The sequence below is a fragment of the Diprion similis genome, chromosome 1 (genome assembly GCF_021155765.1).
Source record: "Diprion similis isolate iyDipSimi1 chromosome 1, iyDipSimi1.1, whole genome shotgun sequence".
NCBI classification, from domain to species: Eukaryota; Metazoa; Arthropoda; class Insecta; order Hymenoptera; family Diprionidae; genus Diprion; species Diprion similis.
Window position 1 is genome coordinate 7,001,081 of NC_060105.1, and position 20,116 is coordinate 7,021,196.

Here is a 20,116-nt window from a genome sequence, read left to right on the forward strand (position 1 = left end):
TGCGTTAGATATTACGGTCATCCCGCATGGCGAATTTGCTAAATTTAATCGCGAAACTGCTGCAGCCGTCGAATCATGCATTAATTTTCGCAGCGTGTTCAAGGGGCAAATTATTTTTAACGAATAGATTCTGTGAAGTGAAGATAAAATTTACTGTATTTTTACACAAGTCCAAGTCTGGCGCGATGATCTGATTCGTTTTTAATTTTATTAAATCAATTTAAAGTTCTTCGTTTTTTTCGCTCTTTTTACAGAGAAGGCACTAGCTCGCCAAAACGGCGGATATATAAGAGCAGTCTGCAGGAAAACACCTCCACGGAGACTTTGAAGCGTAAGTAGTAAAGAAATTCTTTATTTTATTATCCGTACTGACGGAGAAAAATTAATTTTTTACTATTAAACAACGAAGTAAATCAGTGATTATATAAATCAAGAGTTTCCAGTCCATGCAATTTAATTGGTTTAGTGTATCGCGATTATTATGATTATCATGACGGGTTTTTTTCTGTCACACATTTCTTTAAATTTATCAATAAAAATTAATGTCAGAAAAATTTTTTCATCTCATTGAACCGACCAAATCACACCGATGAATAATTCGATGTTCACAAAACGTAATATTTCGAAATTTTGTATTCCAGGGATCACGACCAAGACAATCAGTTCAAACACCAAGCTACTGACATCGGAAGTCAAGACCAACGGATCGGGTGAGTGACGTTAATAAATTTTCCATACGAGTATCTGCAGTGCGAAAATTCGCGATTCGAACTGTATAACCTTATGGCTGAAACGAATTAGGAGAGCAGTCAGAGGTTGAATTAGCAATCCCATCATCCGATTATAGTCCAGGTACGTTTCCTTAAACGCGAGTTAGAGTGTTGAACTCGAGCGAAACTCGGCGGTAATCGAAAGCCGATATTTATTCAGACAGAGGCCCTTTTCCTTCGATAACCCGAATTTCGCGAGAGGTAGAAGAGTTAGGTTGAACCGATTTTGAATAAATTACGCCGATCGTCGGGCCTCTTTATTTCTGGTTTCCTCTAACTCAACGTCTTCTGTATTATTCCGTCTGACGGATTATATTAGGGTCACGTAACTCCCGTGACAATTTAGATAAAGTCGAAAATCTATCAGGCCCAAAAATCGCTCAGGCATTTCGATGATAAAACACTTTCGATTCATTCCATCGGTTGTAGGTTGCAGATTCTGTTATTGGCCAGCTCAGCTTGATTGTGCTGAAATAATTGAAATCAAGTTACGACTGTTCATTACAGGCGGATCGTAGGATTCAATTATAATCCTATTCTAAGCACGGCTCCTTTCAACTCGACCATTCGATAATGCGACCATTCAACGTTTACGTGGGTCGTTTTCCAGTGATTACTTATTCTGTTATTCGAATACAAAGAGTTTGGATTCCATCGCGGAGATTTTTTACGTTTCTGTTTTTCGCGGTCCAAAAATTCAGCGGCTAGATCATCCTAAACACGTTGCACTTGACAGGATAATAATAAGTTCGTATATCAGGGTAAAATTTTTCTGCAAAATAAATCTGTTCAAAAATGTTGCAATTTACGAGACGATTTAAGTCTGGTAAAAATTCTAACCAATTTCTCAATAGGCACAAAATTACGATTGGCGCCGATTGCCGTCCTGCAAGACTTGCCTAATGGTTTGAGAAAATAAATAACAAGACAAACAAGCAAAAATAAATAAATAAATAGAAACCTGCAGTCTCCCCGAAAAAGGCAAGGCGACGACGAAGAGAACAGCCCACGCTTAAAATTGCCAAATTACAGAGCGGAATGCCTCGCAACTAGCAAATGAGGATCTCTGATCGGTGATCGGTGATCGGCGGACTTTCGACGCTGGGCCCGAAACTTTGTCTGGGTCCTATAGGCGGCTGCCAATTGGGCCGGCTTTGTTGTGCTTCCTTCTCTCTTCTAATGCCCACACGAACTTGGGACGATCGGATATCTCAGAAACGAAATTACCCGACGTCACGGACTCGTGGTTTCCCATCGTACTCTTGGCGCACCCTTTCTCGCTTACACTAGACGTTCTCTGACTACCGGCCAAAGCGATCGTTCTTACGAACTTCTTTTACTTTCACGAAGACCCGCGCATCGTTCATTCGATCCTTTTCGCCTTCTTGACGTACCGATCGTCGGACCGATCTCGTTTATTCGTGGTGACGAATCTTCTCTTCACTCTTCACACTTGGAATTTCAAACGGATTCGAAAGAGAGGAATCGATCAAGCAACACGTGTGTTTCAAACACGTGACGTTTTACTTCATAATAATTGTGACGTACCGAATGGAGTTTGTGCTGTGAATACATGAATAGTTAATATGTAATTGATCGAGTTCCTTTTTTTTTCTCATTTACAAGTGAAATTTTCTTTCATTAATGTTTCACCCTTGGATTGTTTTAATTATTGATTACGCTTGGTGACGTTCAAATGTAATTTAATACTTTTTGTTTCACGCATGTGGGTTTGTATATACACATATATACATATATATATACGTACATATATGTATACATAGAAAGAATATGGCAAACCACGTGTTGAATCATGGAACATCACAACGCAACGTAAAACTTCGGGACGTGTTTTAATTATTGATGAGTCGCGAACCGAATTGCGGTGCGCAAACTTTGGTGATAAATTAAATAATTGACAAAGTTTGATGAAACATGATTTCAAGTATAAATCTAAACTAAACGATAAATGAAAGAAAACCTGCGCTCCGTTCCCCCCTTGACGTCTCGGTTATCCTCATGGACATTTATTGAGGACGGTAATTAGTCAACGGTAGAATTTGACATTGAGCCTGATCGAGCGACAGCTAAATCCATAGACAATAAAGCCGGGAGGTGGGAAATGAAATTGTTTGTGAAATTTAAACAGTTGATTAAACGTCGTGCAATTATTGAACAGTAATGAAAATTTCGATCAGAGAAAAGAGCGAAATATTAAACCTGAAATTTGCGTGGAAGAAATGAAGCTGCTCGCATGTTCTCGGTGCTTATCAAGCGTCGATCAGGATCAGCCAGGATCGTCGCGGCGTCTCGGCTCAACCGAGATCGCAAATCCGTTGATCATAACAAAGCGACCTGTTATGAACTCCCCGAAGAAGACGTCTTTCCCTTCGAAAAGATCGCTGCCAAGAGTATTTAGGGCTCTCGCAGCTCCGTGGAAATCGAGGAAGTCTAAGCCGAAGGCGAAACTCGTTGAAACTCGACGAAGGGTGAAGAAACGCGACTTGCTAAGGGAGGAAAAATCCGGGGGAGTTTCATTATACAGCGACCTGAATGATAAATCTTGGAAAAGATCCAGCGACGAATCGAGTAAATTTTATCTCGAACCTCTATCGCCGGAGCATATCGAGAGGATCAAGATTTTGGATAATCGGAGATCGGAAGAGACGGTCGGCGGAAGTTCCGCGCGGAAAGACGGGAAGGCGGATGATCTCGAAGCTGAATATTACAGGCACTTGGAGGCTCTCAGATTTTTCATCGACCCGCCGCCCCGATTCAAGGATTATCACAAGGACGAGAGTGATTATGCTAAGGATAGACTTAACGCACAGGATTTTGAACGGATGAACACGATCGCCGTGCCGGAAGATGAGAAAACGAACGACGTGAACCGCAGCTTCGAGAGCAAACTGAGCACCTTGGATTTCAGAAAAATGAACACCGTTGGCATATCGAGCGAATTTTGCCTAGAACCGTTGGACGAAATGATACAGGAACAGGTTAAAATCGAAAGAGCCAGGATCAACTTGTTTGGTAACAACGAATCGATTCTCAAGAGAAATCTATACGATACATCAAAACGATCCTCGAACCCTAAACGAGAGGGCAAGTCTGTACGATTCAAAGTCCTGGAGGAAGAACAAAAGGAACAGGATAACGAACGCGAGAGAATCGTTGTCGATAGTCTGTGGAACGTTCAACGAGAAGCTGAGGATCTGAACAAGGCGTTTGCCGTCAAAAAGTCAATGAGTATCGACGATCTCATCGCGGTCACGAATCTCGATTTATTTAACGAAATTCTGCGCCCGTTGGATGTCAGAACATTGATAGGTACGTTTTTGTACTCGGATGCTGGTTCAGGGAGAAACGATCATCCTGAGATTCGGTTTGGAGTATAGATAAAATTACTGTTCTCGAAAAATTTTGAAAAAGTTGATGAAGTCCTTTGATTGTTTTGAAAATGAAAATTTCATTCACGTACTGCGATGTGAGTTCATAATAAAAATTGAGATATTAGGAAGAAGGAATTTTTTGACAGTCGATCTGAAGTAGAAAATTGCACGGATCAATTTATTCCTCTTCTCTTATCCTTTTACCCCTCATTTTCTCGCAACTCATCCTTATGACACGGTGAATATATTCTTACGAAGTATTAGCTCGGCCGCACCTTCTTTCGCGGATGAAATAATACAGCAGCGAGTGATTAATGGAGAGTAATGACTAAAGGACACACCAAACCTCGCAGACTGACAACCGGTCAAGCTCATCAAAGCGTTCTGCCTACGGAGATGCGCGCATTTATATACTATTCTCGGTTGAACAATGCTTCCCGGAAATAGCTATCTCCGTTGTTGTTGTTGCTGTTGTTGTTGCTCCTCTTGTTGGTATTTTCTGTCGCGTTCTATGCTCGTTGCCTACCTACGATTCAGCCGTTTGAAACGATACAGGAAATTGTTCCTTTATCGATCAAGTCACTCGGATGGCATCCGAGTTTGTTTCACAAAGGATCCCTCTGTCGAAATGGATCAGGTGACAACACAACTGACGCTACTCCAATGACTCAGGAATTTTCTCATATCCTGAACTTAATTAGTGCGTAAATTTTGCGATAATCTCACCTCAGTTGCAAACATTTCATTGTTTTTTTTTTCTTCTTGATGATTGAATCAAATTTCATTCGGATGAATTCGTGTTTAGATTCGTTCATTCGACGTAAAATATTACGATTTAAAATAAATTTTGTTTTTGATTGATCTTTCAATTGATTTTAAAACACTATCTTGAATTGAGGAAATTTTTCAGTAAGGCCAGTTTTGATTTTCATTTCATTTTTCAATAAAGAACAAATTGGTAACAATAATCATCGTTTCGAGAATCTTGCACAATTTGACTCAGCATAGTTCCAAAATACTCGACAATTGAACACCGGACATTAGATACAAATTACTCAACCAATACTAATAATGAAAAAAAACACCAAGAATAGATCGCCAAAATGACGTGATCGATACACGATATACTCAAACAATAATAACGATCTCGAATAAGTTTGTAAGAAGCTTGATTCACTGTGATTTGATGCAAAGACAAGAAAAATGAAATAGTCAAGAAAAAAAAAAAACAAATAAACAAATAAAGAAAGAAAGATCTAAAAAATTGGGAAACCCATTTCCCACCCAAATTTCAATTCGTTGTGTAATTCGCCCATTGTAGAAAAGCGATTATGCGTTATAGGCAACGAATGCGTGCGAAGGGCCGATCGCGGCGAGTTAAACGCTTGGACACGTCGGTATATCAATAAAAGCATTTTACACCGAGTATCCCATCGACTCGTATGGGGCCCCATGGGACACCGTCATGCAGATGGGTGCGTCGTCACGGGCCAAATCCGCCAAGCCCTCGCTTCCGCAAGTCGTCATCCATCTTCCGCATGGTCGCATCACCGGGCCCCTTTTTTCACCCTCCCCCCCCCCCCCCCCCTTCGCTTCCCTTCCCTTCCCCGCCCATCCCCCTTCCTCTCTCGTTTTCGTCCCGCTCCCATTTTAGCGCCACGGTCAAATGTGTAACGCGTTTGGATTTAAGGAGAATGATACGCGTCTGTGCGTAATGCAATTATGTAATCCAATCCAACCCCACGACCTAATTCTGCGTTTTGTTACGCTCGATTGGAATATCTTCTATAATTAGAGAAGAAAATTTAAATTTTTCTTACCAAATTGCTAGACTTTACTTTCAGACCTCTTTCTTGTACTCGTCTCGAGAAACGCTTTTGCGAGAACTAATTGGAATCTCTCATCTGCGCACCTTTGTTCTAGAAAAAAAAAATGTATAAGTCTGTTTTTTTTTATCCTCGATACAGAAGGAACTGAATAATTATTATTATACATGAAAAATACAGGTAATACTAGTTTCCGAAGGGTATAAAATCGGTTGAAAAAGAGTGATTAACGTTACGGTTGATTGATGATCTCTGACCTATTATTGTTGATTGAAAATTGAGATGACGTGTACACGAAGTTCTTGGTCATAGATCGTAGTATCTTGAATTAATTTAAGAAAATTAGTTTTTTCGATTAGCTTGCGATGTTGTGGAACGATGTTATCGAAATTGACCTAAAAATAAAGTTCAACGAAATCGCGAATGTCGATTACATCTGTTCCGATTTTCCTCTCGCTCGTATACAGCAACGCCCGTTCTTTATCCACGTATATATGTGTTTTTACTAATACATACATATGTGTGATAAAAAAAGAATAAAAAAAAAATATTACATATCGTTCGGTGTGATCAGGCACGCTGGCGTAATGAGGCGAGTTGGTAGCGGGAGGAATCGAGAGGGGAAAACGGACGAAGAGGGATGAATATAGAGACACGGAAGGAAGTGGGGCTTGGAAATGTCGCGATGCGTGATCGGAGGGCCTCATGGGTGGGGATGCGGCTAAAATCACGGCGGAAAGCTCACCTCGGTTTGCGTGCATTTCCACACTCGGTACTCGGTGGGTCGGCTTCAAACGCGTAACATTGGGCCATCGGGATTACAATTTTTTTTAAACATACGTGGAATATTGTGTGGAATTCGTTTCTTTCATCTCCGGCACGAATTGGTGCAAATTGTGTCGATTTCAGCCTGCGTTTCAGTGATCCAGTGACGTTTGCGTGGTCAACTGTCAACTGTTTCGTCAGGTGAGCCGAAAATCCAACTTCGAACGTATCGCGTTATTCGAAAATATTCGCGAAATTCTTCTTCGGGCAAGAATATAATTTTCTGTCTAATTTGAAAAAAAAAGTGTTGAACGATTACCGAGAAAACTAAGAAAAGGAATCAAAGCTTTTTGCGATAAGAAATAAATGACGAAAATTGAGATTCAGTCTGCATTGCTATTAGTATAATAATCTGCATAATCGATCATGGCAGTCTTATTAAACTCGTGCAATTTCCGTTTTCCGATGTTTCAGATGATACGAAAAATGACAAAGTATACGTCAACGAAAACGGTGGCCTGAACACATCGACGAATCACAGCAACGGTGACGTCAAAAGTAAGTTTCATCCTTTGACTTGATTATAACATGCACGAAAAACTATTGCAAATAGATCTAACAAGTTTTCCTTGACATGAATAAAACTGGACTAAAATCATCTCATCTGCGCCCTTCATTCTCTCGCTGTAATATAAAACTTATCGATGCACGAAGACTGCATGACGCCAATAATAACAACAACAACGGGATCCTTTTTTACCTCCTAAATTACACCCATGCATATATATATACCAGACCTTATACCTCATACCTACGTATAATACACGAAGCGATAACACGGCTGCTCAAATGTTTGCCAACGTAAAACACACACACACACGCACGCAGGTTGATTGCCAGACACAACATATGTTATCGACATCTACCTACAACAGGTTGAACCGATGACTCTCCTTAGGTCACGTGGTTCCTGAAAAATCCGGAGTACATACCTGTTACTTACCTACTTAACTTTAATCTCGCGACCAATAAAGCCGACCAATGTTAGCCTGCACACGAGGAGTAAGGCCAACAGTGTACGTAGTATATATAGTATATTCTAATCGTATATATATGTATATATATCTTCACCTGTATTGGTGATACGGTCGCAGCTGTCATCTCAGTTTCTCCAAGACACGCTGCTCGTGCTCTCTTTCTTATCGTTTCTTATCAACCGAAGGTGCGTTCGCGCTGGTGAATTTTACACACACGTTTTGACAGTTACTTGCCTGACTTCGTCGTAGCTGGCGGCAGTGTGCGAATGGCGGACACATTTTTCCCTCCCACCTGATCTCTCTTTCTCTCTCTTTTTCCTTAAGTGATTTACGACGGTTTGTTGTGGTTCTATTTTTTCTTCAACGATTTTCAGTGCGTTTTTTACTCTTCGTTTTTACTTCAATCCTCATCTTCATCGCATTGTTTTACTTTATCGCTCTCTCGCGTACAGCTGAGATAAGTTTAGATTCAAACCGGAGTGGCCGGAGGCATGATCGTATATTAATAAATGTGACTCGTTATACTAGCTTGTGGAAATTATAATAACTGTGGCTTGTGAATATTTTCTGCATTACATACCTAAACTATACACATTATACTATATAAATAATATGAATTGTTATACGATCTCGTGTTCATTATTCATCCTGATCGCGCAATAGTGTGACGTGTTATCGCCTCATCTTTACATCGATTACGTACTCATTCATGATTAATCTAACGAAACTCTAATTAAAATTACCGGAAACTCGATCGTAATTCTTGATATAAATCTTATTACCAATAGTGTGTACATTTTACTTTCTTTATCTTATTTTCGACGTCGTGAATAGATGATAATATCATGGGATCAGAAATGGACACGCGAGGTATACATAAAAGTGTGTTACATAATGAATTTTTCTACCGAGTGACCATAGATTTAAGAATTTAATCAAGCTTCCGTCATCTTTTGCAAAAAATAAACAAAAAAAAAAAAATCAGCCTGCTTCCGCCAGTCGTTCGGTCGATTATAATTGATAAATAAAACGCGTTCACCCGGTGCTGTATGTGCAATCTCTAGGAATAGAGGATCATTTTGAGGAATTGGATTACGCAACAGACGCGGAAGAAGCTTACGGCAGAATGCCGAACAACTCGCGATCGCGGAAGAACCGTAGAAACAGAAACCGTAAACGGTACCAAACGTCGAATGGGAGTAAATGCACCTCGAACATCGAAGCCTCCGCAGATGTAGCTCCGCCTATAACGCACGAAACAATTATCGACGAAAAGCCAGACGGCGAAGATGAATCAGAAGTCACGACGACGAACGGTAGATCGACGTCGGAGAACGTCGACTCGGAGAAGGATGACGTGGTATACGAGAGCCTCAATTTCTCTACGAGGAAGCCGAAGAATCGGTACCGAATCGAGAAGCGATCACTGGACACGGGGACCAGGATATGCGAGATCACCACCATCCAAAACACGCCCTGCGAGGCCAAGGTCGACCACATTCCCGGCGTTGGGATCCTCGAGACGGGGATAACGAAGGGTGTCGAGCCCGTCATGACGGTCGTCGAGCCGATCGAGCCGCTCTCCTCGGCCGTGACGTCGAGGGTGAACACCCTCGGTGATCGCAGCTTCGCCCTGACCCTACTCGCGAAGAACAACAGCCTCGACATCCACGAGGTCAGTGACAGCGACATCGAGCCCGATAACAGCAGGGTCGTCGTTATAGAGGCGGAATCTGACGTCGAAAAGGAACCCGTCGGTGAAATTGTTCAGATAGAAAAGAGCCCGGAAGTTGAGACGGTGAATGGTGTCGAGGAGCATATGAGCCTCGAGAAGTACTACGACGGTCTCAAACAGGATGCGGAGGGTGTTGAGGAACCAGATCCGATCACCGCCGAGGAGGAAGAGCTCCCTAAACTTGAACCACCGATGTCGAAGGACGTCGAGGAGAAGCTGAGGTGCTTCATAGAAGGTCTGAATCTACCCTCTTCGCCGGAAGAGGCCAGGGACGATTGCCAGCGTGCCGAGGACGAAAAGACGATGGCGGAAAGTAAAGCCGCGAAGAAGGCGAGAAAGAGGGCGATCCTCGAATCTTACTTCGCACAGACCCAGGCGGCGAACAGGTTCCTCGGTATAATACAGGAGGAGGGTGAAAAACTATCGGAAGACGACGAGCAGCATATCAGAGACTTCATTAACGAGGAGATAAGCAAGTATAGGCGAGAGGAGCGAAGGCAGAGGGAAAATACCGAGGAATTCCGGGAGGGTCAGACTAGAGTGAAGATCGATGCTCCTGAGATCGTCTTCCTCAATGACGGCCCAGACTCGCCGACGGCCAAGGAGAGCGAGAATGTTTACGAGAACGTAGAGTTCAAGCGACCGGAAGTCGTCAAGGTTACCGCTATCGTTCGGGAATTGCCGGTTGTAGAGGACCTGAAAAATCCTGCGCCAAAGTCTCCGACTGTTACGACATCTGGTAACCGGGTAAACGAACCGGACGCTGAAACCAGACGAGCACCAAACCCGCCGAAGAGATCGTCAAGTTTCAACAGCGACGCGGAAGCGGCTCCTCAGCGGCCGTTAACTCCACCGGAAGTCGATTACCCGGAGAACTTACCTGCGGTTCCACCACTGCCCTTCGGCGTTGATTCCGCTCCGAAAGTACCGCCGATACCACCGGCGCGAAGGAAAAGTGTACACTTTGCTGAAGAGGACGAGATGATCGTGATCCCGGAACGACCGCCGGTCCCGAAATCGCAGGATCACGACGCCGGGCATTCCCAGGATTGCATCGCCGACTCGATATACGAGAACGTGAACTTGACACGGAGTACATGCAATCTGCAATCGACGACGGGTAGAAACAAGGTCCGGGTGTGCCAGTCGAACGTGAAGACAGAGCAGAACACCGTGGACTTCATAAAAACGCTGCTGACGGTTCTGACGCAACGGAACACCACGTATCAGGACGTGCAGGGGTTCCTTGAGGGGTTTGATCTCGGTGTGCTGCCGAAGAATATAAGGGACATCATCGACGAGCTCATGGAACCCAGTTCAAGGGCGTCGAGCGAGAGTGATTGCAACGAGGCTTCACGAAACTCCGAGAATATTGCTTGCGAGGTTACTCAACGGTCCGACGGCGGTGACGCCACCCCCGAAACGGCGCATGAGCGAGGTGACGGAATTCCTAAGGTATTGCCAAACTCGAGTCATTCGACGACGCGGGAGAACGGCGGACGTTCGTCGGGTGAAAGTCATTCACATGAGGACCTTCATCGGGCGGAGGAGGGTGTTGGTACCGGAGTCATCGAATCGGGGGGTGAATTCGAGGGAGTTTCTGGCGGTAAAAGAGGTGGAAAAAAACCGCAAACCGTAACGACGGATCGTATCGACGCGTCGGTGGATGCTGCCCAACTTGAGGCTAAGAATAACCTGCAGACTGCAGAAGCGGCGCCGGATAAGCGTGGGAATAATAGTGAGGTACATGAGTTTGAACCGGCGTTGTGCACGTCGAGCGCTCTTAGTCCTACCGAATTTCTTACTCAGCAGGACTCGTCGAGCAGCACTGCTTCTCTGAGCACGGCAAAGTACAACCCTGAGAGGTCATCGCTGACTGACATCAACTCCGTACTTCGCGACGAGGAGAATCCAGATACTATTGCCAACAATTCGCCTCAATTAAAGCGGAAGTTGAAGCTTCTCAAGGAGGACCAGGACCCCAAAGACGCGGCGAAGGACGATCAGGACTCTCCGCAGCCGATACCGTATTCTCCCGTCGAGGAGTTTTATCAGACGGATCAGTTTGAGAAGAACGTCGAAGGATCTGAAGGGTTAATCGACGCGAAACCGGATCTACTGAAGGACTTGTGCATCAGGAAGATTCTCTCGCTACCGTACGGTGAACATATCATCAACGAGATAACACTTCCGAAGTTCAACATATTTAAGAACTTGCAGACTATTCACGACACCGTGAACGAAGCGAAGGACGTGGAAACGCTTCCCAAGGTTCCTGACGCGAAAACTGCCCAGGATCCGACGTCGGAGGACATGGACAAACGGAGACCGCGAAGTTGGATCGGAGTTCAAACCAGGGAGAACCCTCAGGTTTTCGTCTGTCTCTCGCCGTCTCAGCAGACGACGAAAGGCAGTCACGTGAGTGCCGATAACTTGCTTGACCTTCATAGAAAGTTTGTAGAACGTCGAAGCTACCACGAGGAGGATAAGAGGGATGGAAAGAGCGTGATGAAGCAGAGCGTCATCGAGGTGCGCAGTGAAAACGAAACTGTTGGCTCGACTTCTGAGTCTGTGGGTGTGAATGATGGGAGGAATGATGGTTGCTCGACGCGCTGGAGTGGGGATTGGCACATTCCGATGCCGGGCAATCGGCTGTTGGAAATTATAAAGGAAAACTCAGTGGCCAGTCCAGGAGCTCGTGGAAAGGAGACGATAGTGCCGAGGAATAGAGACGCGATATACAATTACTACGGAGCCAAGTGCAACGGGTCCTTCGTGGGTCAGAAGAGTCCAGCGTCTAGTGCACCGGGCAAGACGATGACACGCGTACCTTCTTTGGAAGAAAGTCAGGAGAGGCTGAGGGCAACGCGACTTTCCGATTGGCTAAACTTGGCGAGACGAAACTCGGTCGATGATACGAATAACGCCCCGAAGATGAGTGGTAATTTATTAATAGAGGAATCCAGAGCCAGGCGTAAACATGAAACCACTGATAATAAGCCCGCGGCTTGTAGCGCCGGCGATCAGCAGGCAGTAAACAAGAACGCGGTTAACAACGTGCCACGTTCGTCCGAACGGAATTTCAGCGAGTGTGAAAACGCGGTTAAGATCATCAGAGAGGAGCACGTCGAACACAGAACGACGAGCAGCGTGACCACGGTGAAAAACTCCGAACCGACAAATCCAGGAACGGTAAGGAAGTCTGGAGGAGGAGACCAGGTTCATCACGTTAACAGTGCGCTGATCGAACATGTAGACAAACCACGTGATCGGCCGGTTACACCGTTCAGCAAGAACCCGATATCCTGCAACAGTGCCATCATCGATAAATCGGCGACTACGAACTTTGAGTTTGAGAGGAAGACGCCGGTGCCACGGAAAAACGATGCCAAGCATAACGTGAACTCGGCTCTGATAAACGACAAGCCGGAAGTACCGCCGAAGGTGAAGAGGACCGTTAATGTCGACCGATCCTGCATCGATACCACGAGTATATTCGATCAAACACCACCGCGAAGTCATCTGGAGAAACGGCGACATCCGGAGGCTGACAAGGTGAAGAAACTTACCGCCATTGAGATCATGGATAACCTGAAGCAGCTTCAGTCTGATATGAAACGGCAGATGGACGATCGCCGGAGGTTCTCACTGCCTCAGGAATACTTCGATAGACAGCTGAGCTACATTGAGGAACTCGAGGATCAACTGAAAAACGTGATTATCGCCGAGGAAGAGGAGCAGAAGGCGTTTGAGGAGGTGGTCCAGCAGGTGGACAGGATGAAGCCGAGACCCCACAGTGTTATTGGCGGACCTTCGGTGAACTTGACCGATCACCAGTCGGCTTCCGGTTCGGACTCCTGGATGTCCAAGGAGCGTCGGGAGGACCAGAATGGTTACATGCACAAGGACAGCTGGCACGAAGAATCGAAGAACGTGTCTCGGGACAAGTCGGAGTTCGTGAAGAAGGAGGGACACATTGAGGCCTCGAAGAAGACTTCAAACGAGAACGGGTGCAGGTCCGAAGAAGAGTCCAGGAGCTCCGAAAGCAGGGAGGAGAGATTCGTCCTGTCAAAGAGGTCGGGGAACGTGGTTGAGAGGGTTCAACCGCGGCTGCAGAACGCAGGGAAAACGGACCGGCCCAAGTCCGCGATTTCGGCGATACCAACGAGTGGTGAAAAGTTTCGGGAACAGATGTACAACGAATACGTGAACAAGGTTCAGGAACGGGAAGAACGCAAGCAGCACAAAGTCGTCAAGATAAGCTCCCACAAAGAGCTGCCCAGGCGGGATGAGGAACGCGGGAATCGGGCTCGGGGCGGAAGCATAGAGAACGAGTTTATAGAACGGGCGAAAAATAGACTCGATAAATTTGGCATCAAGCTTGACGAGAGCGAGTCCGAGGCCGAAGGTTACTTCGGCGAAGCTAGGGTCAGGGCCGATCAGACACCGAGCCGATACGTGATCGACGGCGACGAGGTGATCGATATCAAGAAGTTGCCTAAACATCTTCAGGAATTCCTGAGGCTAGCCTCCCAGGAGGACGCTGATGGTGAGTCCGTGTCGTGTGAGAGAGGATTGCCGTTTGCTCTTTAGTGTTCCGCAGTTCGTTTACTGTTTTATCGTGTTTTTCGATATCTCGTTCTGTTTAATCAAGCCCCCCCGTGTATACGTATATCGTAGATTTACTTATTTCGTTGGACGTTTAGCGCTAAGATTTTTTTTTTTTTTTCTTTTTTTTCTTATGTTTAGAATTTAACAACGGCTTTTTTCACTGGCGAGCTTTATTAACAAATTCATACTTAATTTGTCTAACGTTGATGTCTGTCTGTGTAACAACGTCTGTCAATCGTTACTAGGGTGGTCGAATTTATTGATCCGACTTTAAAGTACTTTAAATTTGAAAATACTCTTTTAATCTTCTATCCCAAACTCATGAACCTCTTTCACACTCCAACCGAATTTACCGTGAGTGTAATTTTAAGTTTCGAGCTTCCAACCGGAAGCTCAAGACTGCAAGGAGCGAAAAGATTTACTCCGCCCTATTGAGGGTGCAAAGCACGTGTCTTGAGCTTCTTCTCCTAATTAATCCAGCATCAGCTTGCCGTTAATAAGCGTCTAATCACTTTTTCGGTACACATGAATATTGTCTCGTCTCCTCGGCTAAGAATAAGACTAAAAATACTATGTACACTATTTATAAATTTCACGTTTATTTTTCAACGTCTGGGCCACTCGCGGTAGTCGCATAATAGGCAGGTTAAAGAATACGAGCTTAGGTAGAAGAAAAAGAAGAAGAAGAAAAAGAATCGTACGAAAGAGCGAAGAACGCAATTATATCCCGAACGCATAATTACTATACATACTTAACGTAACGCTGCACTTTGCGCTAATTAAGTTTGTGGAAAAATCAACGACGGAGATACGGCGTCAAGTTTGTTTCGTTTCGTTAGAAGCCCGGTTTCCTTCATTCACATTTTCCAAGATTAGATATGTATATATATACATCTACAAAAACATATATAAATATGTCATTCTTCAAAATTTTATTTCGTTTACATCTCAAGGCAGTAAAGAAGCTAAAGCTTCCTGCGTTCGAATTGCGCAATGGATGTGAAACTTTTTCCTTGATGATATCATCGTAGCTAGGCAACTGCACTGTTTTATTCACATATACCTGTGTGTAAAAATGAAAAGAAGAAGAAAAAAAAAGAATACATATAAAAAAAAAAAAAAAAAAAAAAAAACAGTTTCAGTTTATTTTCATGTAACTGTTGGTGATTTTAAAATTACCGCTCGTTTAGAATGCTGATTCATAACGCAAAGTTTTCGACTAAAATTAAACCTCTGAAGGTAGGTAAAAAAATAGGCCAACAAACCGACGTCACAGCAGACTCCGTATAACCTACGAAACGGCTACGCTGCCGCCACCGTCGTCGTCGTCGTCGTCTTTGAATTCGGCTATTTCTGAGCGTTGCAACACCGACGTTGCAGACGTCGCGACGCAAACGATACGGAATATCTAAGGCAAAAGGCTGCCCATATCGATGAAAATTATGTTACATTCGCTCGATGCATCAATTCGTTTCGTGTATCAATGAACTTTATCATTCGATTCATATTTCGCTTCTTCTCATTCCATCTAGTCTATCGTCAGGCCGCCGTTATTGCAAAACTGTCAGTTTCACAAAGATATAGAAATTCGAACGATTCCCTCTACGTTTCACGTAATTCTCTCCATTAATTGTCGATAATTGACGACAGCAAATCGTGTTACTAATTCAACTGACATATACACAACTTTTTCATTATCCAGATAACCTCGTTGACCGTTATTTTCTTATTTTATTTTTTTCATTTTTTTTTTTACTATCCTGCAATTTCTTAGGCATTGCAAATCAACCGGCACTTGGTTGTAATTAACGACTAACATCACTTAGCAAATAATGCATGGCAGAGTTATTTACTATCGCATTATGGGCATGCTTTGTAGTTAACGAATGTGTGGCTATGGTATTGCAGCAACTCGAGGAAAAGACAATGCGACTGACCTGCTGCACGAGATTGATAAGGCTTTGAAATTTGGAAAAGGATTCCTGCTTGGTGAAGGTGCGTTTGGATCAATCCATCTTGCAACAATTCGACTCGCGATAATTTTCTGGTGGTTCAAAAAAATTAAACAATTACCTGTAAGGTGATGACAACCAAGTACAAATTTCCTTTCGTTATAAACCATAAATCATAAATTCCGTGAACATCAGAAAATTATTTAAACGAATTACAAGCTGCAGAATTAAAAAAGCTTACAACTAAAAATATTTACAGGTTTGTATTATTGCGTGTCGTTCTAACAACTGTTTCGCTTTTTACACTATCAAGTCGTTCTTGTTATTTTCATTTTCTTTTTTTTTTTCTCCACTCTAGATACGCTTATCAGAAACGATACTGAATTTGCCGAATACGTAACTGTATCAGTATATACATATGTATATACATACATATATATATATATATATATAACCATGACCTAATGATAAGCAATTAGTAAGTCAAAAGAATAAGTAAGGAAATAAAATAAACAAGCAGAAAATTAGGAAGCGTTCTATTTTCGCTACCTAGCTCTGCAACAGACGTATATCTACACGTATGTATAAACCACATATATTTACTCCGTATAGCTGCATAACAGCCTGGCGTGCCCGAGTCATAAACACGAGACCCTAACGCCACGTTGCATAATAATTTGTAGCAGGGGGCCAGATAACGTGATGCGGAGAAATCACGTACCGTTCACATATACATACATACATGTTATATATGTATATTCATGTATATATAATCCTGAACTTGCAGGGGTTAAACAAATCAAAGCTTCGTTATAAGAATTTAAGGCGAAATATTTCAAATAGCTTCGGCGAATGGTGAGGGATGAAAATGAAAAATCTTATAAGGAGGAATAAATAAATAAGGAGGAAGATGAAATCAATCGACCATATGAATACTGCAAAGTCTGCAATTTTGGCCTGCAGTTTGAAACTCAGGAATACATAGGCGAAATGGGTCCGGAAGTTGGGTCGGAAAACTACTCCTTGTAAATGAGCGAGGTGGTTGGTTTTGGCTTCGGTTGTGGAAATCGGTGGGGTTCGAGACGCGTGGAAGACCGTTGCGACGCCCAGTTCTCATCCATCGGTCGGTCCGGACGACGAACCAGCCTTCGCGATATGTTTTGAGCTTGCACAAGCGAGCCGACGTCGCGACGTGCACACGAAACTGCCTAGAAACTGACCGTAATATTATAGAAAATCTGTAACCGGTGATACTATGTTGGAAAAAAAAAGTGAGTGATTGCCGTAAAAATAAATCAATCGTCAGAAACCTCTGCTTATATGACTGTAGCGAAAATTGTTTTTAAATTCGGAAATCAGAAACGAAATTCAAAGCTAATTTTAACAAATAATTTTTTCGTTTGTTCGAAATTTCATAGAGAAATAAAAATATTGCATTTATTACTGTATTTTATGTTCTAACTTTTGAACAATTGTAGTTTGCAATTTGAAGTTAATTATTGATCAATTTTTTCAACGGGTATTCGGAGTATTTTATCTGTATCGAAATGTAGGAAATTGGCGGGAAAAATTAATCGAACTAGCGAAGAGTAAACGATTTAAAATACGAGCTGAGAATTACGTGCAAAAATTGGAAATCAATTTTTTTGCAAACGGCGGGCTTCCGGTTGAATTGTAAATGCGGATCGTATTTCCTCGCGGAGTATTCATCTGCGGCACCTGTTCGTTTTCGTATTCTAGGCACGGAAATCTGGAACTCTGGCCAAATCTGACGACTAACGTAAGAAAACGACGAGCCTAGCTAGACTCGCGTCGAGCTACGACCCTCATCAACTCCGGTTCTATATTAATGAACACCAGAACAGCGGTGTGTTACAAACAGCAGCGGTGCTTTGCCTCCGGTCTTTACTAACCTTTTCCACTTCCTCTTTCATTTTTCTTTTCAACGTCTTGAAAGAGCTCGTCTCGCGTCGTCTTTCGGTTTATTCAAGTACACGCGAGCAATTTCGAAAGGAAATAATGACACGGATTTCCTCCGAAACATCAGCTTCTCGAAATACCGACAACGAGGGCGAAATTTTTATGCGTTTTTTTTCGCACACCCGTAACTTTAGTTTTGCTTAGATTTACTGTCTTGATCTGGTTTCATATGTGGTTTGTGCGCCTAAGGATTCAGCCACACTTCATAATTTGATATTAGAAAGTTTTTTAGAAAAAAAAATTGATTCAAAGGGCTGGACCTTTTCGATCTTTTGCATCTGTTGTTTGAGTTGAATAAACAAACGCGCTTTTCCACCGACTTTTATAACATCTCGTTTCGTTGCCTTGGTAATCTTTAAATAGGTATAGTGATCGCATTCGCGTGTGTATATTGCGATACGATTTTACATATACGAACCTAAGAAGAACGAGAAAAACATACGTCGAAACGACGTTGACTCTGAGTTAAATATAAATTGCAGGCTACGTTGTGGTTTAGTAGTAAGGTTTTTTTTTTACGTGAGTGGATTACGTATAATAAAGAAAACTACATTTTTTAAAATGCTTATTTCGTCGTTACAGAAAACAACATGTTCGCACCTTCGTTTAAAGCGACTGCAACTAAACCAGGTAAATCCTGTGTACTTTTTTTTTTTTTATCAAGTGTGTCGATGTTGTCTTTTTACGTACACATTATACTGCATATATATATATATGCGTATAATATAATTTTTTATATTGTACCGCGTTGTGAGGTCATGCGAACTTTGTGACGTCCTCGATGAATACTTTTGTTCTGTTTTAACATGCGACTTGAAAAAATGTTTTTTCGCAACTCCACACTGACTAACCTTGAATGTTAAGTTTTTCTAGCAATTTTCTATCTTTCTCTTACGTCAAACCTGAATATAATTCATTGTTCTGGTATAAAAGTCACCGATTCGCGAAAATTTTCCACTTATTATTATTGAGACAAATCAAAGAAGCAGATTTTTTGTTAACAAATTATTGATTATTTGATGCAAAACAATTTCGAACTTATCGTAGTCTGAATGGAGAAAGTTAAGGGAAATATTTTCTCTAATTCTCTTCACGGTGAGAGACGGCAGCTGCTTCAATAGTTGAAATCTTTCTCGACACAAATTAACCCTGCACCTTGCGGTCTATAAAAAACGAGCGTAAACCAACGGATGAGAAACATGCTTTATTTCTAGAATGCATCAGACTGAGTATAAGTTTGTACGTATATAAAAAAGGGTAATAAAGTAAATATCATCGAGTGAGATGTAAATGTTTGCCTTAACCGAGACACGGGTGTCACTGATTCGTAATTAATACTTGCGGCGTTCGACTTTTAACGTGACTATAGAATAAAATCTGAGATCTCGAGATTTCATGAAAATTGTATTTTCTGTCGTTTTCATGATTCCTCTTACAATCTTTTGCAAATTCGTTTCAATTATTTCTCCGTCTACCATACAGTCTCTGCAATGTCTTGAATATCCATCTTTGTAAATATATCACCATCTTTATGAACATTAAGAAAACATCACGACGTTCCCAGTGCACGTGTGAAAATATGTTTTCCATTCATTTCGTCCACCCACATTCAACTCTGAAAACTTGAATTCAGTCATAGTTTGAAAGACGTTCGTTCAAAGTTCACAACAAATAATTCCCGATAAAAAATAATCTAGCCTCACTCTATGCGTTTTTCAAATCTATTGTACTGTTCGTCCTTTGTGTCTGCAAACTCTAGTGCTCGTTGATTGGTCCAACCAACTTTGCCAGTCTATCCGCAGTGTAATTTGAACTTGTATTATTAACTGCATCCGTTTGCGTCTACCTTGCGCCAATACAGTTTCAGTCTTCTGGTCCAGTCACGTAACAGTAAAAATGTGTATACACATGCGGCATAGTTAGCAAATGTAAAGTGGAATTACATAATTATATTACTCTGGCCGGTTGTACGTACCTACCTATATCTGTAACCCTGATTTGGCAGGCGAGAGAAATAAGAGCGTGGTCTGAGTCATTGAGTAGTTCTG

At 42.6% G+C, this 20,116-nt stretch overlaps 1 protein-coding gene across 1 annotated transcript in view; it reads left to right on the forward strand.

Moving 5' to 3' along the window:
* Positions 1-20,116, forward strand: part of LOC124407719 — an 84,323-nt gene that overhangs the window by 34,602 nt on the left and 29,605 nt on the right. The window contains exons 3-7 of the mRNA XM_046884149.1: positions 255-331; positions 642-710; positions 7,228-7,311; positions 8,855-14,074; positions 18,651-18,698. Of these exons, the coding sequence (XP_046740105.1) occupies positions 255-331; positions 642-710; positions 7,228-7,311; positions 8,855-14,074; positions 18,651-18,698 (5,498 nt within the window). The remainder of the gene's footprint in view (positions 1-254; positions 332-641; positions 711-7,227; positions 7,312-8,854; positions 14,075-18,650; positions 18,699-20,116) is intronic.